The sequence below is a fragment of the Python bivittatus genome, unplaced genomic scaffold (genome assembly GCF_059951505.1).
Source record: "Python bivittatus isolate LINGU-HERP-01145 unplaced genomic scaffold, Pbiv_v1 ctg000080_np1212, whole genome shotgun sequence".
Classification (NCBI taxonomy): Eukaryota; Metazoa; Chordata; class Lepidosauria; order Squamata; family Pythonidae; genus Python; species Python bivittatus.
Window position 1 is genome coordinate 8935749 of NW_028277035.1, and position 25482 is coordinate 8961230.

The window sequence follows — 25482 nt, forward strand, 5'->3', positions numbered from 1 at the left end:
CTTGATAAAATCATTAAATTTGTAATGGTATGAACATTGTTTTTATGATATTCAATCTGTTGTGACTCATTTCAGATAATAATAAAATGTATTAGAATATAGTTATTGAAAACTGAAGTTGGAATCTTAAAAGTCATTTACACCAGCGTTCACTGTTTGGGTGACCTAGGCTACATCACTAAGAAATGCCAGCAGCCAACAAAAAAGTGCTCAATTAGATGGCTGCAGTGTCCAGCTGAGGGGATAAAGCTCAAGTTGATTAGGAAGATTATCAATAATGCACTTAAAAGTAGACGTGAGCATCGCTGAAACTACTGGATCTGTTTTGCAGAGAATACAGTTGTGAAAATGGAAACTGGCAAAACTCAAAAAGGCAAGGAAGATATAAAGAGTGATGATTATGCATAAACTACTAAAACTCTCGTGTCTGTAACCTTCAACTGGGCAAAACGGTACATCATAGGGCAACTTTTGAACCAAGGTACTCAAATGAACGAACTTGCAGAAAGCATCCAAAATCCAGGACCCATGACTCCTGTGGAATTGAAATTTGTGAAAATTTCATTTGTGACTGCTGCCGCAGTCATCCCAGGTCACATGATCATCATGGGCCTATCCCTGACCTCTTTCCCATCTCCCTGTCCCTTGCACCCAACCGGCTGGTGGCAAGGCCTGACAGGCAAGTGGCAAAGTTCCAAAGTAGCTGCTTTGGAAATGAGGCAGAAATTTAAAATCTCTTAATGGCAGTGGGTGTTGAAGGAAGGAGGGAGTGACTTGGATGCTTGCTGGTGAGGTAGGGCTGGCTGGGGGACACCAGTGATTGATGGGTGAGCCCTCTTCCTCCCTCGAGGGAGGGGGCCCTTGGGGTCATGCCAGAATGGGGAACAGGGTGCAGCTTTCCTCGCAGTCTGTGGCTCCCTTTGTTCTACCTCCCCACAGCAAAGTGGCAGGCAGTTCCATGGGTCAGCCAAGGAGCAGGCGGCGGCGGCTTCGCTAGGGCTCTCCTGAGAGTTGTGAGGGAGGGCAAATGGCACAAGCCTATATTATGTGGCAACTAAGTAAGTAAATAAGTAAAGGAAGGGATGGGATGGGACAAGATGGGAAGGGAAGGGAAGGGAAGGGAAGGGAAGGGAAGGGAAGGGAAGGGAAGGGAAGGGAAGGGAAGGGAAGGGAAGGGAAGGGAAGGGAAGGGAAGGGAAGGGAAGGGAAGGGAAGGGAAGGGAAAATTTCTGACACTCCCTGCCAGCTTCCCAGAAGCAAAGTCAATGGGGAAGCCGGCAGCAAGTCGCAAATCGCTCACACTTCCACTGCTTTTTTGCCCGTTGTCATTCTGTTTCTCTGTTTAGGTAAGGAAATATCTCTGAAACGGTGACCCAACAGGTCACAGGTTGTCTAGTATGAGACTAAATTCAAACCAATTCAGAATTTCACAGATTTATAAAAATATATTTCTTTGGAAAACAAGTTAATTTGAAAGGTTCACAAACATGCACAATGCAAATCAGAGATTTTAAATACATTATTTTTGTATTTCAAGAACCTTTACATTTTATATCCAAATATGAATGTTAACTATCAGCACTCATGTAGAAACTTGCCAAACACTTTTCCTTTTAAAAATTAACAATAAACCACCATTAGGCTTATTATATTAAGTTTGTTTATAATCAATACTTCTTCCCTAAGCTTATCTTATAAACTACCTGAACAGTAACTGTAACACAGCTTTAACTCCTGTTTAAACATCTTGAGAAATACACAAATTGATCATGTTCAAAATGAATAATTGGATGCCCACCCAGTAATCAGTAGTAACTGAATAAATTTTAATTCTGATTTTGAAAAGCAGCCCAGCTACCTATAGTACAGTATTACAAGCTAGGCCCTGTGCATGAAACTCACAAATCAGCACAGGGAGAAGAAAAATGGTAAAGTAACAATTTGCAGAAATCTACATTCTTAGTAGAGCCTGAACTCACTGAAGGTTTGCTTACATTTGCAAAGAACTGTTTACAAATGGGTTGGATTATTCCAATGGGTGACTTGGACTGATTTTATCATTCAGATGAGCCCCTAGTTAAAAATAGCCCTATCTCTTATTTCACCAGTTAATTCTGAAATTGCTTGTTTGGGTTTATTAAGAGTTCATGGCACTAGCAACTTCAGAACAGTTCTTCTATAATACCAATAATCCACTTTGTAAGTGGCACAAAAGGAAGAATGAGGCAGGCTCAAATCCTTCTTCTGTCTACAGGGTGCTATGAACTGAAATCTACATCCTTGTAGGCTACCATAGTTGCAATGTGAGAATTCTCTCTTACTCAGAAAGTAAACTAAAGGGACCTTGCCCTTGCTTCTCAGGAAATCTAAATAACCAAGAAAGCTCAGGTCAAAAACAAAACAAAACAGGAAAGTTAAGTTTTGCCAGTAAACTGGCATCAGGGTTTTTCTATTCTGGTTGTGAAATGGAAACCTTTCAATTCCTGGAACTCCTTTCAACTTTCAACTGGAACTCCTTTCAATTCCTGACCTCTAGCTGAAATTATCCAACTGTTGTTTTCTGTTTCCCATATTAAGACCTAAAACACTTGCTTTAAAAAAATGATCTTGCAATAATGTAGATACTTTAAGTCTTGTATTAAAAGTTACACTCCACAGTTCTCACATGATGACAGATTGCTCAAGCCCTTATCATGAGACTTCTTGAACAAGCTGGTTTTGAGACTACAATATGTGACTGCAAAATTCCTGCGGACAGTTCTGGATATTTCCCTAACGCAGTGTCATGAACAGTCACTGTATGCCATCACAATTTTTTTACTTAATTCTAAGTGGAGAATTATAATTAAAGAGTCCAGCAGCCAGTTAGGTCAAGAAGGGCTCTGTAAATATAAGTTGTAAGAAATGATAACAATTAACACTTCTATAAGATATGTTTAATTACAAAAATCAATACGCAGATTATAAATTTACTGTACAGAGGCCAAGAAATAGTTTTTTCATTCTCCAGAAGGAATGAAAATGGCAGCTGGTGTTTCTTCATGAACTTCAAGATACTGCTTGGTCCTCTTTGGATGTGGTCTGCAAAAGAAAATAAAGTAGCATTAGATCAGGACTATGCTGACAGCAGTCAAACTCTTTAAAAAATCATCTAGGAAGCTGAACTTGCCCCAGCTCTGGAAAAAATATTATCTGGGACACAATGACTAGACCTTTGCCTGGAAAAGGCCATTAACAAAGCAAGTGTTTTTATTTATTTATTTATTTATTTATTTATTTATTTATTTATATTTCAAATTTAGTCACCGCCCACCTCACTCAAAGAGTGACTCTGGGCAGTTTACAATAAAAACAAGAATAAATACTAATTAAAATACAATAAAACTAATTAAAATACAATAAAAAGTGTTCCTAAATAAATAATGTAGTCCAAAGGATAGATGGTAAATAAAAAGTTATCAGTTTATGGGAGCCTCTTCAGGGTGCTAGCCACACCCAGGGTTGGTTACCCTCCTCCCACTCCACACGAGTTGGCAGAGCCAGGTCTTCACCCCTTTCCAGAAGGCGAGGAGAGTGGGGGCCTGCCTCACCTCTGGGGGGAGAGTGTTTCATAGGATGGGGGCAATAACAGAGAAGGCTCTCTTCCTGGGCCCCGCCAGTCGACATTCTTTCATGGACGGGGTCTGCAACATACCTTCTCTGCCTGACGGGGTGGGATGGGTTGATATAATGGGGATGAGACAGTCCCTCAGGTAACCTGGTCCCATGCCATGTAAGGCTTTAAAGGTAATGACCAACACCTTGAATTGGACCTGGAAGCAAACTGGCACCCAATGCAGCTCCAACAGTAAAGGTGTTACATGTGCCATCCTTGGGGCACCCAAAATTGCCTGCGCGGCCACATTCTGAACCAGCTGTAACTTCCAGATACTCTTCAAGGGTAGCCCCATGTAGAGCGCATTGCAATAGTCTATATGGGAGATGACAAGGACATGAATGACTGTGGATATTGTTAGTATCCTCTTGTAGAGTTTTTTTTCAAGGAGGTAGTACTACCTAAACAGTGTCTCTGGAGATGGTTAAAAGGGGCAGGTAAGGTCATTAAAGTCATGAAGGTCATTCTGAAGCTACAGACCCTCAAGTCATATTTCTCAAAGATAAGTCATGTGTGTTCAACTACAGGAGAGAGCACTCTGAAAGCTTATGTGGCATCCTTCCTCAACAGGCCAAGACAGAGCTATAATACCTACAACTGAAACAAGCATCCCATCTCAGTTGTAACAGAATTTGAAAAGGCTAGTGTTGGATCTTGAATTCTTTTACTCTCTAGGCCTATGAAAAGTTGCAAAATCAGGGAATGCAAAATTAGGTAAGTACCAAGACAAATGCTGGGAAAGGAACACATGATTGCATAAATAAAATCAGAAGTACCTGCCGCAGGAACTGCCTTCCCAAGTAGAAAGTTGCTGCACTAGTCAGGTTCTTCCTGCTACCCACTTTGCACCGAATATAACCATAAAGATTGGCTCCTTGCAATGCCACACCCATAATCACCACTGCCTGTAAAAGGGAAACATGTGAGAATCAGGGCCTCACTGTGCCCCAAGAATGAGCTTAGTAGGAAGTAACCAAACATTTTACTCACCAGCCATTTAACTTTGAAGGAAAATAGGGCACTGAAGGCAAAAATCACCCAGAGCAACGGACACGTGATTAATCCTAACCAGAAGATTCTGGACTCTGCTTCTGATATAGCTTTTCTCCCCTGAGTAGATGCCTAAAAATGAATAGTAGTAGTATCTTATTTAGACTGCATTTTAATTTTTATTAAGCACAAACTAATCAAGCAACAATATAAAAATGTTACTTTAATTAAATATAGAAAAATCTCAGTGATGATAATACAGTCTCTGAAGTAGCAGAATCTTATTATTCTCTAAAGAAGTCATGCAATATAAGGCTGTATGTCTTACAATCTGTATATTTCTCCATACTGGACACAGAATGAAGTGTCCTTTGATCAACAATGAACAACAGGGGAGAGAGCCCTTCCTGACCAAATAATATAAGGCCCAACTGATTTGAGCCATGAACCAACACATTTCCAGATACAGTGGGGCAAAAAAGTATTTAGTCAGCCACCAATTGTGCAAGTTCTCCCACTTAAAAAGATGAGAGAGGCCTGTAATTTTCATCATAGGTATACCTCAACTATGAGACAAAATGAGAAAAAAAATCCAGAAAATCACATTGTCTGATTTTTAAAGAATTTATTTGCAAATCATGGTGGAAAATAAGTATTTGGTCACCTACAAACAAGCAAGATGTCTGGCTCTCACAGACCTGTAACAACTACTTTAAGAGGCTCCTCTGTCCTCCACTCATTACCTGTAGTAATGGCACCTGTTTGACCTTGTTATCAGTATAAAAGACACCTGTCCACAACCTCAAACAGTCACACTCCAAACTCCACTATGGCCAAGACCAAAGAGCTGTCAAAGGACACCAGAAACAAAATTGTAGACCTGCACCAGGCTGGGAAGACTGAATCTGCAATAGGCAAGCAGCTTGGTGTGAAGAAATCAACTGTGGGAGCAATAATTAGACAATGGAAGACATACAAGACCACTGATAATCTCCCTTGATCTGGGGCTCCACGCAAGATCTCACCCCGTGGGGTCAAAATGATCACAAGAACGGTGAACAAAATTCCCAGAACCACACGGGGGGGCCTAGTGAATGACCTGCAGAGAGCTGGGACCAAAGTAACAAAGGCTACCATCAGTAACACACTACGCCGCCAGGGACTCAAATCCTGCAGTGCCAGACGTGTCCCCCTGCTTAAGCCAGTACATGTCCGGGCCCGTCTGAAGTTTGCTAGAGAGTATTTGGATGATCCAGAAGAGGATTGGGAGAATGTCATATGGTCAGATGAAACCAAAGTAGAACGTTTTGGTCTAAACTCAACTCGTTGTGTTTGGAGGAGAGAGAATGCTGAGTTGCATCCAAAGAACACCATACCTACTGTGAAGCATGGGGGTGGAAACATCATGCTTTGGGGCTGTTTTTCTGTAAAGGGACCAGGACGACTGATCTGTGTAAAGGAAAGAATGAATGGGGCCATGTATCGTGAGATTTTGAGTGAACACCTCCTTCCATCAGCAAGGGCATTGAAGATGAAACGTGGCTGGGTCTTTCAGCATGACAATGATCCCAAACACACCGCCCGGGCAACGAAGGAGTGGCTTCGTAAGAAGCATTTCAAGGTCCTGGAGTGGCCTAGCCAGTCTCCAGATCTCAACCCCATGGAAAACCTTGGGAGGGAGTTGAAAGTCCGTGTTGCCCAGCAACAGCCCCAAAACATCACTGCTCTAGAGGAGATCTGCATGGAGGAATGGGCCAAAATACCAGCAACAGTGTGTGAAAACCTTGTGAAGACTTACAGAAAACATTTGACCTCTGTCATTGTCAACAAAGGATATATAACAAAGTATTGAGATGAACTTTTGATATTGACCAAATACTTATTTTCCACCATGATTTGCAAATAAATTCTTTAAAAATCAGACAATGTGATTTTCTGGATTTTTTCCCCCATTTTGTCTCTCATAGTTGAGGTATACCTATGACGAAAATTACAGGCCTCTCTCATCTTTTTAAGTGGGAGAACCTGCACAATTGGTGGCTGACTAAATACTTTTTTGCCCCACTGTATGCACAGTCCAAACACTTTCTGGAAGTTTGAGGTATTATATTAGTCCTAAAACAGCAGTCAGGCATGCATGCGTGCATTCATTTGGATTTATATGCTGTTTCAGTCATCAACAACACTTGAGTGCCTTACAATCCTTAATTCACTAAATCAGCTAGTTTGAATAATGGATATTGTGTTTTAAACAATATCTATTATTCAAACTACCTGATTACTTCAGGTACCAAGGGACAGCCAAATAATCAATTATGTGATTATTATGCTAGCACATCCTGGTAAAGACTGGCTGAGCTTTCTTTTAAATAAAGCAATGGAACATAAAGGCAAGCTTAACTGTAACCAGTAGTGATGGACATGATTGGAAACAGTACAGTGAAACCTTCATTTAAAGATCCCACTTAGCAGATATCAGACGCAATACACAAACATTCTGTCTAGTTTACCACACTCCCCCCCTCCCATAATTGCAGCTAGGTCGTGTTTGCATCCAAAGTAGCCCAAAAGAAGCCTTAAAAATCTAAAATAACCAATTTCAGATGATTTACATTATTTGTGTAATTATGTCATTAAGGAGATTATGCAAATGAAGTTATTTGTGTCAATTTACATCCGTTTTACAAATGAAGTAATTCTGTACTTCACAGACATTTGGGAAGAATCGATACATCCTCCCCTGAATGGTTTGTTCAGCCAAGGTTTCACTGTACAGGTAGTCCTCGCTTACCGAATGCCTTGCTTAGTGACATTCAAAATATGACAGTTGGAGAAAAAAGCTTTGCAACCAATCCTCACATTTACAACCTTTGCAGTGTCCCACAGTCACGTGATTGCCATTTGTGAGCTACACAACTCACTTTCAACAAGCAAAATTAATAGAGAACATGGAAGTGAAATTGCAAATCGCAATCACATGATGTCTCACTTTATGACTGTGGTGATTCGATTAATGATAGAAGTAACATCATAAGCCCAGTGCAGTCATGTGATTTTTTGCTTAGCAACTGTGGTGCCTAGTGACAGAGTTACCAGTCCTAATTGTGGTCGATAAGGGAGGACTACCTGTATTGTACAGAAGGTGCAGAGGTGTTCAAGAAACTATTTGGAGAATGCTGGCATTTAGATCTGATACTGAAAAACCCAGTATATTTTATTGACTTAATTTATTTTAAAGACTTACATGCTTGCCATTTTATATACAATAACTCTGGGTGGCTCACAGAATAACAATAAAACATCAAAACAAACAATGATATTAACAATAAAAACAACACTCCCCCATACATCCACTGGGCTCTAGTCCCATCCTAGACCAATGCCTGGGGAAGAACCAGCTCTTCACAGCCCTCCAGAAGGCCAAGATGGTAGGGGCTTGCTGGATCTTAGGGGGAAGATCAAGGCTTTAAAGGTAACAACCAGCATCTTGAATTGCACCTGTAAAGAAACTGGAAACCAGTGCAGCTCGCACAGTAGCAGCATAATACAGGCAAACCACTTGGCGCACACAATTGTGCTCACCGCTGCATTCTGGACCAGTTGTAGTTTCCAGATGGTCTTCAAGGGCAGCCTCAGTTAATAGATCAAGACCAGGATAATGGAAATAAGCTCTCTGAACACACTCTTCCTCTTCAATATGAGTTCTTCTTGTCAGCTCTCATTACACATAACATTTGCATAACACCATTACAGAACAGGGTATATTAATATTATTAATGGGTAATTAATGGTAACTAGGATTGGCTGCTATCCAAGATTTGAAACCAAGTTTACCAAAAACCATTTACAGCTAGTCCTCCAGTTATGCCAGTAATTGGGACTGGAATTTCCATCACTAAGCGATGGAGTCATAAAGCGCAATGTTATGTGACTGCATTGCTTAGAGACAGCAATCCTGACAGTCCCTGTTGCTGTTGTTAACCAAATCCCACCAGTCATTAGGTGAGGACCCACCCTGATCCAAACCATTCCCGGCTTGGTCTCTCCCAGCCCCAAGCCTTAGTAAGGTAAGGGACTGTGCCTTCTCTCGAACCCCCCTACCTGCCTATCTCCCCCCCAACTCTGCCTTTTTGTCCATCTTGCACAGTGGTACTCCTCAGCAGCGGCAGCAGTACTGGGGCTGAAGTAGAGGCCCAGGCCCTTCAGCAGTCTCAGCTGGGGAGATAGGCGGGGGGAGTTAAAGGACTGTGTTTGTAAGTACAGGCGAGCTGCCAAGCATCTGAATTTTGATCATGTGACCTAACTTCTGGGACTGGGCGTAAGTACCATTCGCTCAGTGCTGCCGTAACTTCAAACAGTCACTGAACAAATGGTCATTAGGTGAGGACTACCTGTAGTGTAAAGAACAGTAAATATCACTGCTTATGCAACTCTTCCCCATATGAAGACCAGAGGGGGTAGAATGTTTGAAAACTAGCTTTAGCCTGTGTCAGCCTTTCAAGGTAGGCCAAGTCAGGAAACAGATACCACAAGAACTACAGTTACTCTTCTTTACTATCATAGGATGTAATGACAGAATCTTGGAAAGCTTGAGTGTTTCTCTCTCCCTCTTAAAGCAAAGAGCGTCAAAGCGGAGTAAACTTGAGTTTCTTCCTCACCCTCTCCTATATTTCCAGGCTAAGCTGATGTTTTTGTAATGGCTGTTGCATACCTTCTTCATAGCTATCTCCATATTCCTGTTCAAACCTGAAAGATTTACAATCTGGAAACCTACTCTCAAACTTACATTAAAGGAAAGGGAACATTTCATTTGCATTGGCCTGACGTATCTAAAATACTTCCATGATTGAAGATTGAAAAAAGGTTCTCAGTTAAGCATGCCTAAGAATTGTTGTTTCTGTTTGGTTCTTTAAAGCAACTAACATCAAGTTGTACCGCTACAGGAACTCCGAAATGCATGCACTTCTATAATTTGATAGAGTTTGAGCTTAACCTATTCAATCATAATTCTCTAAAAGTTTGATTGTTTAATATCGTTTACCTCAACACAAATGAACATATAAATCTTTGTAGCCTAGTCTCTAAATCAGAGGGTAAAGCAGGTTAGATTTCCAATATACACAACTACCACAAACTGTAATTTGTGTGTAGCGACCTTGTCTCTTATTCTGGAACAAAAGGTGTTGTAAGCCATAGAATACATCATTCACAGTCATTCCCTCAGCAACATGGGAGATATTTACCTTCCTGGCTTCAAACACCCAGTGGCTTTTGCCATCATCATCAACCTGGTTCCACCATCTGAGGCCAACCATCAACCTCCCTGTGACATTCTAGAGAAAGTTAAATACAGCATGAAAGTGCTTCCCGCAACAGCAAACATAAATTTTGCTAAATAAGCTCCCCCAAATGCCTCCCCCATTTTATGCACAAAAACACTAATGAAACAAGAATCTCATTGTGCTGTTCAACAATATAATCACAGGCAGCTATCAGAGTCACAGTTCTAGATGAGTTACCAATTGCTCAGCTTGCACTACTATGCCCCTGGGCCACATTCTCAGCAATCCTATTAAGTTTACTGGAAACAGTTGCTTGGCAGGCAAGTTATAATTTCACTAGTGACATGAGACATGTTGTTACAAATCCCTGTTAAACCACTAACATGAATAAAAGGTTATTTGCCTTCTGGTTATTTCAAATGCCACAAAAATAGTTCAGCATATGTCTTCCAGCTCAAATGACTTTGGAATGTTTGTAATAAGTACCTGCTTTAAAGAGATGAAACTATTACATGACAGAAAAGTCTTTCAAACATCCAAATATATTCATCACATATTATTGGGTAGAAAGTACAAAACTACATATTTTACATTGTGAATACTCCTATCTCACTTTGATAAGTGATATCTAAAATCAATTATGGCAGTGATAGCATTACCAAGCAGGAGAGCTGGCCTCTACTATGTAAAAGGGAAAGAGGCTGTTTTGTTCAATATTTGTAATAATGATGAATCATTAGCAAGCCAAAGTAGAAATCTAACACTGCTTTTTAATTGGAACATTAACTCCACCCTCTTAAGCCCTTGTTCACTTAACACTTACCTGTGCTGTGCTAATTTAATTTTGAATTTAAGATACAAATGTGCACTTCTTTTTACAACAAAAAGTTTTTGCTTTCTAAGTAAAGAGTATTCTTTGTTATGTTTTTGGGCTCCATTCTGAGTTCCATGAATGGAAAAGAACCCTGCACAGTTTTCTAGAGGATCCCCATCCTTCCAGGTCAGAAGCTTTGTAGTTTCTTATGCTTCTATAGAGGCTGGGGGAATAAATGAAAATTGCTCTCTCCTCTGCTGGCAAAAGTATCCCATGAGCAGAACTTGGCCAAAGTAATGTTCCAATCAGAAAGTTAATTAAAACCCACAAAAAGCAGTTATAAGATATTACACAGAACAAGACCTTCTGTGTGTATATACAAGGATGGTAGAATATCTGTGAATAAAATACAGCATAAAAATAACCACCTTGTTACATTCAGATGCAAATGTCTGCTTAAGTTAAGAATATATTTGTATATGCACAGCAAAAACCCAAATCGAGACTGCCCTCTGGCCTGTACATGAGGATCTTAAAAGTCATAAACGTCTATATATGTTAAGTTGGAAATCACACTCTACACATGTTCTGATATAACTTTAGTAAACAACCCAAAGCACCTATAAGAGCCCCCCCTCCCACCAGCCCTTTATTTGTTCTCTGCACTTGATGAACAGAGAGAAGTAATCTAAATGAAATCAAAATTAGTATTCTATTTTTGATTAGCAGCAGTGCTCCCTGCACCCCCAATTTCTCTGATAACAAGCATATTCAAGTACCAAATGATTTACCTTCACTGCCCAAAAGTCACACGATAGAAGTAAGATGATCGTCACCATACAGGCAATATAGCTGTTGCTTAACAATTCGCAAAGTAAGTAGACAATTATTGCACTGACCCGGAAGAACAAGTGGAAAAAGGAAGCTATAGGATGTCTGTAAAGGCACACCAAGAAAATAATTTGGTTATCAATTTCAATATTTAATCTGGCCAAATCCAAGGTTTAGAATTTCTGCCATAATTCCGAATTGTGGTATTTCACAAAGGCAGCAATATTCTTATTATCAGAACTATATTATTATTATTATTATAAATGTGAACAATATAAATCAAACAGATAAATTCTTTAACCTGAAACACCATACTACACAACATTACTTCCTTGCAAATGTCTGCTGAGGGTAGAGAGATAAGTAAATATTGCAATTCATTGCATGTAAGTCTTCCCTAGATATGACCAGGGAAGCAGAATCTATGCAGATATTGAGGAAATATTTTCAACCTAGCCACCTAGACACAGTTCTGCTGTCATGGTTACCAAACCAAACTATATTTGCAAATGTTTCTTAGGAGATTTAGGCCATGTCAGAACTTGTTTTTTTGTCCAACCTTAGTCCCAAAAGCCTGTTAAGAGATAGCCTATTACTTCCAGGCAATGACAGGCAATTACTTACTTTATTTTTGATTTCTTGGGCTTGCTGGACATTTCATTCTCACCACCAAAAAGTGACACATCTTCCGTCTCATCATTACTGTCCTGGAGAGATAAATACGGATTTTAAAAATGGGTGGTTTTTTATATTATACATATGAAATCCAACTATGCCACTGTGATAAAACTATGGGTGGTGAGGGTAAGGGGGAGCAAATGACAAAACAAGCATTGTGACACAAGCTCTATCCCCTTTGCACGTACATTGTGAGGTTGCATACACAGGCATAAAGAGCACCACTGTGACTCTCACAGTTGTTATTGTGGAGAAGAATAGGAAGCAGGAGTATTAGGCATGTCTGCCAGCTTGAGTTATATGTAAAAAAGGCAAGATAAAAATCTAATCATCATCATCATCCTGATGAAAATGCTGGATTCTGTGGATGCCTCTGGATAAAACTTAGAAAATTATATAGATATGAGGAATCCAGTATTTTGGTATAGTGATATATAATTTCACAGTTGGCAAAACTGTAAAATAATGGCAACAGAATTTAAATAATATTTTATTTTGATAATCAATAGCAAAAACTATATAGCAAATCTTGGATCTACTTCTTGTTTGGTTAATTAATATCACAAAAAAAGAATGCAACAAATTAAACTAAAATGGTATTTTCTTTTAATAAGAGTAGTTATTCTACATTGAACTAGAAAATATTTCACAGGCCCTTCAACAATAAAAAAAATATTTCTACAGCAGGTTTTCAGGAATATGTATATTCTTGAAATTGACAACAAGTAATGTTAAAAAGCAGATGGCTAACTAACTACACTGGCAACCATGTTTTAATTATTTATTACTTGAAGCCAAATTCCAATGATGCAGAGATTTGGGCTAGACTTTCACACTCAGTGAGATTATTTGTCTATCGAATCCACTGTTTAGTACTGATTAGTTAGCAATAGTCCTTCAGTGCAGCCTTTGTGCCTTACTTCTGTATGCTATCTTTCCCTTAAAAATCTTTTTAAAGTAATATGGGTGAGATCACATTTTTTGCTCTCACCATCACTGCAACCATTTATACACTTTCTTTACTTTGTATGAATTGGTAGCTAAAAAGTATGCATAACAATCATAGTCTTCTTTGTACTTAGGTGGAATAAGCATTAACTGAACATGTTTATGAATTTACTGTAAACATTACCATGGTTTCCAGACAGTATCATTGGTAAGATTAGGGGCAAAAAATAAACTCTGGATATTGGATTCATTCTCCATTTCTTAGCCTTAGTCAATCAATCAATATAATTATTTCAGTCAAAGACCAGCAGAAAGAACAGAAGTCATCAAACAACAGCACCACTAAGAAAACATCTTAAGTCTTGATGACTTTCTATGTATGGGTATATAGTATTCTAACATACCATTATTAATACTAAGCTAAAAAGACCTAAAACCTGAGCTAAGAATAACCTAAAATTAAGAGTAAAATCCTGGTGTTGTTAGAAGCTTATATCCCTAACCAAAACCAAATGGAAGGAGTCTGAAAACATTATTCCCTACTGATATCACTAAAACCCTACATTTAGAGCTGTTAGATATAGTTAAAAAGGTAACAATACTTGTATCCCTTCACTGGACATCTCTATTTTTTTCTGGGTATCTCTAGCCTTAATCAGCACCCCAAAACAATTCCAGAAGTTGGCCTTAATTCCCATAATCCCTAGCAACATGAGGAAATGTGTAGCTGGCTGCCTTCTGTATTTGTGGTTACTGGTTAAGTGTTGGAATAACAGCAAGGTGCCACACCACCTCTCTGGTGTCTTTAGGCCAGTTACTCTCTTTCAGCCCAACCTACCCCACAGGATGGTTGTTGCAGGGAAAATTAGGAAGGAATACTACATTCATTGCCTTGAGCTCTTGAATGAAGGCAGGGTATAACTGAAATAATATTAAGGCCATTTCCTCACTAGTGAGTTATAAACATTCTAGTGCCACCCAGCCAATTTTGTGGGGAGATAAACTCATACTCATTACTGATCTTTAAGGATGATGATTGTGGGATGACTCTAGAAGACATGATAAATCACTAGTGGGGAATATGCCCAGTTGCATTACTGCTAAATGAAACTACTCTAAGTTCTTTGTAATTTATACCAATTCATAAGCATGTAATACTGCAACCATCCTGTGGTTTATGCACTACCTTGCTTATGGACACTCATATGAGCTAAAGATGAAGATGACCATTAGGCGGCAGCAATGGTTAGAGTTTTCTGCATGTCTTTGCTGCTGCCTAGCCGACATCAGATTCTTGCAGCCCATTAGTCCTAGTCTTAATAATTTGATAGAGTTTATCAGAGGATTTTACTTCGACATCACACAGTTCCATTCCAATTATACCCACCTTTTAATCGCTTGGGAGTCTTAGAAGCGCAACTCCCCCACCCCCCAAATTAAAAGCTATATAGCAGAACATTTAACAGTTGGGGAGAGAGGGAGAGAGAAAGAAAGGCCTTGCGGGCATAACCCAGACACCCCGTAAGGTTTATATATAGGAGAGGGAAGGAAGATGGGGACGATAACCCAGATGACCTTCCCCTCTTCGCACAAAGCAGTTACAACTTGTGTAGCCTGGGATGGGCTTCATCTTGATCTGCTCCTTTCCCCCAACAACGACCTCAGCTGCGAAGTCCGCCACCAGTTCCTCTTCCAGCTCACCCCCATCTCCAATACTAAAAAGTCCCTTCAGCCCCGATGTGGGAAACCCACTCAGCACCCCCAGCCCACGCTAGGAAATAACTGCCCCTTAACTCCCACCTGCCGCAACATCGCTTCCGCCTTCTGCCACGTCACAACTCACTCCCAGCAAAGCCGGTTACATCATCATTGTGCGACGGATGCCAGGTTATACGGTCGACGCTTCCGATTCTAATGGAAAGCCGCAAGCGTTGGCTGATAGATCTAGGAAACATATAGAAGAGAATATATGTAGCTCAGGGTTGCACTGTGGAGTCCTTGGGGTTCTCTGAGCTTCGTTGTTTTCTTGCAGCCGTTTTGTTACCCGGCTGGGTAACTGAAGATGTTAGTTAGCCGGGTAACGAAACGTCCGTAAGAAAACAACCAAGCGCAGAGAACCCCAAGGACTCCAGATCTAGGAAAATATAGAGCGCTCCATCTCAGTGTCCGATTGTAATATCTCCTCCCGAAATGAGATAGACGCTTCTCTAAAGCAGTGTTTCTCAACCTTGGCAATTTTAAGATGTCTGAATTCCAACTGTCAGAATTCCATGCTGGCTGGGGAATTCTGGAGGTTGAAATCCAGACATCTTAAAGTCGCTAAGACTGAGAAACACTGCTCTAGATTGACTCTCTGGGGAAAGTCAGGATTTCAACATGGATAAGATGGGGAAGCAGCACGTGGCACTCAAATGAAACATACTGTACTGCAATTAGTTGTAATGTCTTTTAGCCCTTAAACCTTAAGAATAGGACTGCCGGGGCAGAGTTTAGCTTTATCAGTAGATTATGTTAATTCAATGTTGTACAGAAGATGGGATGGTTTTGGTTAAACTCTCAGACTGTCTTAACATCATCTCCTGAACAACTAGTTCATAGAGATCAATAAGCTGAACAGGGAAGGGACACTACACAGGATCTTCTCAGCAGCAATTCACACACACACGGGCTTTTCCAGGGACACCCCCCTGCTTAAGGCCAGGCCAGGATCTTGGCTTCCAGTGTGTCATGCAGAACCAATGCCTATGCAGATGGAAGAGCAGTGCGAAGACTAAAGGCGCTTCCTTATTGAGTCTTTGCATCATTCTATAATCAGGGCTGCACCTGTGTCTCAGTCTGGCAGCTGAGCCCATTTATTTCTGAATTCATCCTAACATTGTATTTTTTAATTTTTTTGTGCCTTTGAGTCAGTCTTCACTCTTGGTGGCAACTGCCTGGACAAATGCCTGCAGTTTTGTTGGCAAGATTTTCAGAAGTGGTTTGCTCTTGCCTTCTCCCTAAACATTGTACTAAAGGTTATTTATTTCCATTTCTCTCTGAAGCTCTGCACAGTCTCTGAATGGGTCATTTTCCTACTGGCAACAATTTTTGATTTGCCCTATTTCAAACTAGACTTTCCCCCTTAACTCCAGATGTATAGGATTTGTAGCACCATGCCAAGACACAATTTCATCTGTATTTTAAATATAATCAAGGATACAGCCTTGGAAGCTTTGCAGCTCTCCCTTATAGTATTTTTTTTTTTTAATTTGCTGCAAAGCATCCAATGAAAGCACAGAACATGCTTTAAGAATGTGGGAGGGGAGCCCTGATTAAATCAGCTGAGCTATATTTAGAGTGCTGCAGGGAGGGCCAGTTGAACCTTCAAGGACATTCTGGCAGAATTACTACAGTGTACATTGCAAAGGATCCCTTCAAACCTGGAATTGTTTGAACAGCTGCCAAATAAATTATTTGGTATCTAAATAATTATTTGGTATCTAAATTCGAAATATAAATAAAATAAATAAATAAATAAGAATAGCTGTAGCATATTAATGGCAAAGCACTGAATATTACTGAACAGTACTTCAGGATTGTAACCACTGTAACCCTTATCCATTGCTGAATGGGAATACTATAAAGTTACTGAAGTCCTGTTCCAGTTTTATTCTGCTTTATTAATTTGCATTTCAGTTCTCTTCTAAGTCACTCTTAGTTATATCCCCTTCTAGCTCCAATATAGGGATATAACAGTCTATCTTAAAAGTCTTTTTGTGAAATAACCTTGCTCCATATTTGTAGCTCCCAACCATTATCTTCTCTGGGTAGAAAAGCTGAGAAATGGATGTCTCTCTTTCTATGAAAGAAGATCTGAGTACTCACGCAAAATAAAAACAATCATTTTGTAATAACAATAGTGAATATTAAATACCTGAGCTGTTGATTTTTTTTCCTACATAAATTGTGTGACCATACTTGTTGCTCTAAGGAAGTATATGGAAGAGAAGGACACAACCCATGTGCTACAACAACCTAATGGCAAAATAAAAGTTATTTTCATTTATAGGACATCCCACTATGATACCTATAGATCAGTGTTTCTCAGCCTTAGCAACTTTAAGATGTGTGGTCTTCAACTCTCAGAATTCCCCAGCCAGAATGCTGAAATCCACACATCTTAAAGTTCTAAGGTTAAGAAACACTGCTATAGGTGATAATTTTTTTGTGTGTGCTACCCATTGCCTACTCATGAAACATGACAAAATAAGCTTGCCTTTAAATATTTACTAATAATAATTATATGGTTCAAAACACAATATAATTTTTCCTATTATATTTTTCTGTCCATGGCTGCTCTGAAATAATTTGCTTCATTCTTCCAAAATACATGATTTTAAAATTATTCTTAAGCATGATTTGAAGGGAAAAATCTCTGGACTGGAATTGTTATTTGAGCTTATTTCCAAAGCTTTGAGGAATGTAGCCAAATTAAACTGCATGTGAGGAACAGAAACAGAGGCTAGAAAGATAATTGACCGCATGCATTTAAGCTGTGATTCAACCTCTTTCCTGGCAAGAGACTCAGCGTTACTCTATCTGGGGCCACATGCTGATAGTATGGTGAAATTCATTTAATTTCCATCTTGCCTTTCCTATAGAAGTTCAAAGTTGTATACATAGTATTTGTTCCTCCCATTGCCCCCCCCCCCGCCCCAAAACAAACTACCTTGTGAGGTTAGTTGAGCTGAGACAGTGTAAATGAGAACCTGGCTCTCTCCAGTGCAGACTAATACTAAAACACTGCCCACCTCTTTTTCAAACGTGGTTTTGTTTTTTTGTTTCTTTTGGTAGCCATTCCCTTTTCCTTCTGATCAGCACATGAAGACTCAGAGTGATGTACAGTGCACTGCAGTGTTGTGTCACAAGTCCTGCCCCTGTTTTGACATGTGTCATGACATTGCATGCAAACCTCAAAGGGGCAGAGCTTTGACAAATGCAGCAAAAGCCTGCAGATGGTCCTGTTTTTGACAATGGCTTCCCCCTCCCCTCAGGCATCAGGCTATCAGAAATGGTATTGCTGGAGGTCTAATTCAGTTGCTCCCAAGGAGCTTTTTAAGTGAGGACAAGGGCCACTTGCTGCAATTATTTCTCTGGGAATATATACTTCTACCCTTCTGTGTCATTTGTGCAAATCTATATACTTCTAAAACTCTCGTGTTTATCTGTTGGTCCTTCAAGTTAACCCAAAAAGTGCATTATACAGCAACAATTTTTGAATCAAGTTACCTAAAATCCACTAACTTAAAGAATCAGAAAAAAAAAAATCCGGGACCCATTAGTCCTGGGGAATTGACATTTCCACAATATTCAGACCAGTTTTATTTGCAAAGTTGTGGCCACTGCAGCATCTCGCAATCACATGATTGTGATTTCCAACATCCCTGCCAGCTGCCCACAAGCAAAGTCAAGGGGGAAGCCAGCCGGAAGTTGGAAGTCACTCCTGCTCCTACTTCTTTTTTGCCTGCCTGAGGTCATTCTGTTTATCTGTTTAGGTAAGTAAATATTGACTTATTATTGAAGTTCATTTGCCACTACAATTGTTTTTCTATTTACGATACATGCTCTTCTTAGATGATCATGGGACCATCCAGCATTGGAGTAAAAAAAAAAAAAAATGGTCAGCCAAAAATTTAATGTTCATTCTGGTCACATCAGACTCCACTACCTTCCTCCCAAAGGATAACCCAACAGGTCACAGGGTTGTCTAGTAGCCTTTAACAAAAGAAGATTGTTTCTCTAGTGTTGAAGATGTAATCAGTAATGCAATGTCTTCTTCTTTCCCTGCAGCATACTACTGTCTTTCCATTGCCCACTTCTGTGCATTTTGACCTCTCCAGTGGGAGAATCCAATGGAATTTACTGCAGATCATTTCCTGAACCGAGAAGGTGAGTTCATGGAGAAAGATGCCTTCATGCCATTTTCAGCAGGTACAGTCTTATGGAAAATGATGGGTGGAAGCTGTTTCATTCTCCCAGAAAAAACAAGGCAAAAAATATCCAATTTTACAAGAGTTCTCTTTCTTCTTCTCTTCAAACTATCTGTGATCTTCATATCCATTCTGCATATTCTGGTTAGTTTCCTGGGCAACATATCAATCTGTTGGCTGATCTACTCTCTCTTCTTTCTGTTTGACAGGGAAACAGGGCTGCACAGAGGAAGCACTAACACAGATGGAGCTCTTCCTTTTCTTCAGTACTCTGCTCCAGAATTTCACTTTCCAGCTGCCTGAGGAGGTTAAGGATATGGATGTAATTTCTTCATATACTGAGTACAGATCCAGGAATTGGTGCCCACTGGTACAAACTATTAAACGTTCAGTGTAAACTTGCAAACTCTAATGAACTGAAGGTGTGAAGCTATGGCTCCAAATCTATTTTTAATTGATAAAAGAGAGAAATTTATTCATTCAGCTGCTCTTAACTTCAGATAGGGTGTGAAAATGAGCAATCAGATTTTAAAATGGATATGAGTGATCAGACTTAACATGTAATCTATATATATATATATATTTTGGTATCGATCCCTTTGAGTCAATTTTAACCCCTGGCAATTTCCTTGGCAGCATTTTCAAAAGGGGTTTGCCATTGTCTTCTTCCAAGGGCTGAGAGAGAGAGAGACTCGTCCAGAGTCAACCAGCTGGCTTTGTGCCTAAGGCAGGACTAGAACTCACGGTCTCCAGGTTTCCAGCCTGATGCCTCCATCCTGTTGCCTCTTTCTCAACAGGGCTGCCTACCCTTTAGTTTTTCTCTTTACTTTGACTCCTCAGCTTTGGCTCTGTTTATTCAGCCTCTTCTTTATGGGGCTCATGGCTGCAGAGCTCCCAGGCAGACACCTTGTTTTCCCTTCTCCTCCTCCGCAACGGGGCTGCTGTTTGATTGGCAGCTGAATTGTCCTGATGCTGGGGGCGTGCCAAGAGGCAGAAGATGGGAGGAGTACAGGTGCTCATAATCTGCTCAGGCAGTCTGTCCTTCCACAGTGGTCCAGGTAGGCAATCCATCATTTGGGGGAATAGATGGGATTTGGCAGTAAGCATTAAACTGCCTCCACTTTTAAAAGAAGGGTCACAGCAAGGGATGCACAGAGGTGGTGCAGCCAGAGACAGCAGGGAACAATCTCAGAGTGTGGCTGCTACAATGAATTAAAAATAGATGCATTGCTCTCCATAGCCCTAATATAAACAATTGGACCTAACGCATGGTATTTGTGTGTGTGTCTGTGTGTGTCTGTGTATATATGTGTGTGTGTGTATATATATTTTCGACAAACATACACATATATAAAAACTTCAAATATTGGTGTATCCTTTGTTTGGATGTATCCAGCCAAGAATGGATACAATTCTGTGCTTTCCTTCCTAAGTTGTTGTTGTTATATCTGAGAACAGCGGGAGAAAAAAAAGCATAAGTAGAAATATCAGTTTCAATTAATTTTGAATATTACAAGGCAATAAGGAACTAAGAAACATAAATTTTAAAACATCCAATATATAATGTGTAAATGATAAGTAAAACAAAGGGTGGGAGAAATATTACAGGAAATATAAAACAGTAAACTAAACTCTTAGGCCTTGGGAAAACTCCACACTCTCAATCTATTTGGACTGATCTGTAATGTCAAATTAATTTTACAAATCAAATCAGTGGATTGATTTGGACTGACTTGGATCAATTTCATGCTTTTGACAAGTATACACAGGAGTTTTAGTGGGTCAAATCAGTTCAAATTCTATCAAACCAAATTAAAACCAGCTCTTTAAAAGAGGAGGAGGAGGAAGTAGCAGTGGGGATATTGATTCCAAGAACACAGAAATGTGGAAACTGGATGAAGAAAATTAACAGATAAAGTTTCACTGCTAACGGTTATGTTACCTGAGTCTCCCACCCATCAGAAAGTTCTAACACTTTCAGTTTTCCATCTTCTACCCAGGACAGGCTTGCAGCAATCCTATTGAAGTGGAAGTTAGCAACCCAAAATATGTACAGTATCATTCCAAAGAAAATATTAAAAAGACTGCCTGGCTTTCTAAACTCTGCATATTCTCTATAAAACTCAGATCCTTGTAATCAACCAATTCCTGTAGTCTACACAATGCATTACATTAGAAAGGGCACTTGTGAAGATGTTCTTGGATCAATGACTTGCCTGCAAAGCTAACAGAAGATAGTCAGTAAGAGCTCACAAAGTAGATCATCCTATTGCACAGAACCCTTGGCAAAAATGCAGGATAGGAGAAGAAACATTATACTATTTGAGCCTGAGGCACCGTAGCGTTTATTTGCCTCAAGAACTTTATGTAAATTAAATGCCTTCAAAATTCTTGGTGCCATAACTGATTGATGCCATGTTGGTAGGATGGAATTTGAACTAAGCTGCAAGTAGCAAATATCTCTTGCCATTTGCATCTCCTCCATCCCCACCTTCTCTGGATCTGCCAGCAGAAAATATTGCTTTAAGTTTCATCAACTCCTGTCCCACAACAGTTATGGGCACAGAAAAATAAGCCCCATCCCCAAGTCCCTCAGGATGGACAATATGAGCCAGCAAAAATCCTTCCATTTTGTCTCATCCTTCAAAAAGGCAGCTGAAGAAGGTAATGTTAACTGCAAATCTTCAGGAAGTAGCAGGAAGTGAAAATACACATTTGGGTACTGTCTTCTTTCACTCATTTGAAGTCAGCATTGCTTCTTCTGCAGATAAATATTTACAGTTTTTCTATGATCTGACAGGTAAGGAAGAAAAGCTCCATGCTATGTTCTGCAATGGTTAGTTCTTTTAGTAGGTACTAATACCATACCTTTCAATGCAGTCTTGCCAAAGAAAAGAAGCCATGTAGCAAGGACACCCAAGATCATACCCTTCCATGCTTCCTACTGCCATTCCACAGCGCTGGCTGCTGCTGGGCTAGAAGGAAGGCATGCGGGGTGGTGGAATCCAATCATCTCTCTCAGTGATTCTATGGGATGCACAGAAGAGAGCAAACACATTTCTCTAGTTGTTTTCAATAGGCAGTGAAAGATTGAACTTTACCTTTGAATTACTTTGGTGGCAATATGGTTTATTTGTGCATGTGTATGAAATATTTTCCTTTGATAAGAAATGCAGCTTTGCTTGGGAAACTAGTTTTTTTATAGTTCATTTTCTCTATGAAATGCTGATTTGCATTTGAAGAAGTAGCTTCATCAGCATAGTGCAGGTTATTAAGGTTTCTTCCTCCAGTTTTAAAACCACACTCATCCTCTTCCAATCCACCTTCCCTTTATATATATTCTGCATATAGAATGAATAAATAAGGGGAGAGTATATAGCCTTGTCACACTCCTTTGCCAAGCTGCAGACAGTCTTTTTCACCATGTTCTGTCCATACTGTGGCTTTCTGACCTGTATAAAAGTTTCTCATGAGGACAATGGGATGTACTGAGATTCTCATTTTTCTGAGCACATTCCATACCTTGACATGATTGACAATCAAAGGCCTTTCTATAATCAAAGAAACACATAGTGAATTCTTTTTGGTATTCTTTGGCTTTCTCAATGATCTAGCATGCATCAGCAATAATGTTTCATATTTTTCAGCATTTTCTGGGACTTCTGGGGGAGGTATGAGGGACTTTTGTGGAGGTACAGGGAACTGAAGATGGCTCTGTGAAAGCAGAGCTGACTGTGGCAGAGACCAAGGAACCAGTGAGTAGACAGTTCCTTGGAAACTCTCTGGATTAGAAGAGGAGAGGAAATTGTCTACATGTGCTCTGGATGGCTGCACCTCACAGGGAGATCGTAGGACAGTGGTTTTCCACAGGTTTGAGTGCTGGGAGACAATGGGATTAGCCATCTTGCTTGCAACCATGGTGGAGACTTTTGGTCACAAACCTCACTTTCTAATCATGTTTGGAAAGTCTTCATTGGGTGAGTTTATCTTCAACTCTGAACAAAAGGAGAAATAATTATAAGCTTAAGAACTTAAAGAATTTGAAATAAACAGCAAGAAGCTAAATAAGATTTTGATCTTAGAAAGTTATAAATGGACTAAGGGTCCAGATAAATTTGGAATATTTAAACTTTTACAATAAGATTTTGGAATTAATTATAAAGAACAAACAGTTTCTCATGGGAAATAGATCTGTTTTGGCTTTTGGAAGACAAGAGAGAGAAGCAATTTCATGATTTAAAAACTGGACACTAGAAGGGACTAAAGATTTTAGGTAGAGGAAAAAAAATACAAGCCTATAAAATGCAAAACAATATAACAGTGAAAATACTGAATGAGATTTTGAAGAATGGAATGACAAATTAGTAGCCACAATATCAACAATGTCAGTAATGATGTCTGCTTCTATGGATAGACTATGTGCAAAAGATGTTATTGAAGAAATAACAAATGTAGAACAAATTGTATCTGATAAGATAAAGATACTATTGAAAGTAGGTTGACAATTGACAGGCTAAGGGAATGACTTGGAAAAGGATGTTTCACTGGATCTACAAAAGAAATTGGCTGAGGTTTTAAAATTCAAACAGGAAATAGAAATGGTAAAGCAAGAGAGTGAATTGGACAGTGTTTTTCCTATTGTATTTATAAAAGAGGCTTGTTAAAGACTTGAAGAATTCTGTGTGATGGGACAAAGAAGAAGTGAAGAGAAATGAAATCCTATTACAATATTTGAATGAACTAAAGATTAAGACTGTTAGAAGAAAAAGGAAGGAATTTAAAGTTGGTTTATTTGATCAAGGTTAAAACAGAATATGTTGTTAGTTCTGACAACCTTTTATGGACTTTCTACTGATACCAGGGCTACAAAGATGATGCTTTATGGATTTGTCTATAGATAAAGGAAGGGATATGGGATGAAGAGATAATTGTTTGTGACCTTATAAGGTGTGAAGAGTCACAAACTTCGTTTATTCATATTTTTTATATTTTGATTTATGACCACAATTAGGACTGGAATTTCCATTGCTTAGCAATGTGGTCATTAAATGAGTTTAGCTTGATGTTATGACCTTTTTGCCACAGTTGTTAAGTGAATCACCACGGTCGTTAAGTGTATCACCTGGTTGTTAAGCAAATCCAGCTTCCCCCATTGTTTTTGCTTGTTGGAAGCCCCCTGGTAAGGTCGCAAATGGTGATCATGTGACCCTTGGACACTGCAACCATCATAAGTACTTGTCAGTTGCCAAGTGCCCACATTTTGATCACATAACTGCAGGGATGCTGCAATGGTCATAAGTGTGAGGATTGGTCATAAGTCTCTATTTTCAGCACCATCGTAACTTTGAACAGTCATTAAATGTATATGGTCGTAAGTCAACTACTTGTACTTGTGATGAAGGTTGGAAGTCACTTCTTTATATATTACTTTTCTCTTTCGTAATTATATTCTTACTTTTTTCTTTCTCCTCTCTTTCATTTTTTTTTCTTTTTCCTTGTACATTTCATTCGTTCTTTCTATTCTCTAAGTTCACTTTGTATTAGATTTTACTACTGTAATCAAGACTCTTAATAAAATTATATATAATATTTCATATATCTCAGCCTTTTCTAAAGCCAGCTTGAACATCTGGCATCTCTTTTTTCATTCAGGGGTCTAATCTGTGTTGAATGATGCTAAGCATTATTTTGCTAGCATGTGAAATTAAGGATACTATACAATAGTTTGAACACTCTGTTAAGTCTCCTTGAAATGAGTACATGTTCAAAATCATATCATGGAAACTGACTGGCTTTCTTCTTCAGTCTTTAGCTTAACTAGGAACTTGCACATGACCAGTTCATGATCTGTTCCACAGTCAGCACCTGGTCATGTCTTTGATGCTATAATTGAACTCCTCCACCTCCTTTTAGTGATCGTATAGCGAATTTGATTTCTATATACTCCATCTGGTGATGTCCATGTATAGAGGCCTCATTCTGGTTGTTCGAAGACAGTGTTAGCTATGAAGAATTCATTGGAGTGGCAGAAATGGATAAGTTGACCTCTTGCTTAATTTTGGTTTCCTAAGCCATACAATCCAACTATGTTTTCTTCTTTCATATTTCCAACTTTGGCATTCCAGTCTATAACCACAAGCAGCACATCTTGCTTGCATATTGTGTCGATTTCCAGTTGAACGTGATCATGAAACTCATCAACCTCCTTTTCTTCTGCATTGATGGTTGGAGCATAAACCTGAGTGATTGTCATATTGAAGGGTTGTCCACAAAGTCTAATTGATATTATTCGGTCATTGATTACTGTATATAATG

General features: G+C 39.4%; 1 protein-coding gene across 2 annotated transcripts; it reads right to left on the reverse strand.

The window, feature by feature from the left end:
- Positions 1-2921: 2921 nt before the first annotated feature.
- On the reverse strand, positions 2922-15130 carry TVP23C (trans-golgi network vesicle protein 23 homolog C). 2 transcript variants are annotated; one of them, XM_007424032.3, is made up of 7 exons: positions 14999-15130; positions 12197-12279; positions 11533-11677; positions 9889-9978; positions 4646-4777; positions 4432-4560; positions 2922-3081 (listed from the first exon to the last, which is right to left on the reverse strand). In XM_007424032.3, exons 1-7 carry the CDS (start codon positions 15008-15010, stop codon positions 3049-3051), a joined length of 624 nt encoding a protein of 207 aa, XP_007424094.1. In that variant the 5' UTR covers positions 15011-15130; the 3' UTR covers positions 2922-3048. The 2 variants fall into 2 exon arrangements, with proteins under 2 accessions (XP_007424094.1, XP_087989589.1); XM_088133463.1 differs by lacking the exon at positions 14999-15130 and adding an exon at positions 14586-14898.
- Positions 15131-25482: the final 10352 nt, after the last annotated feature.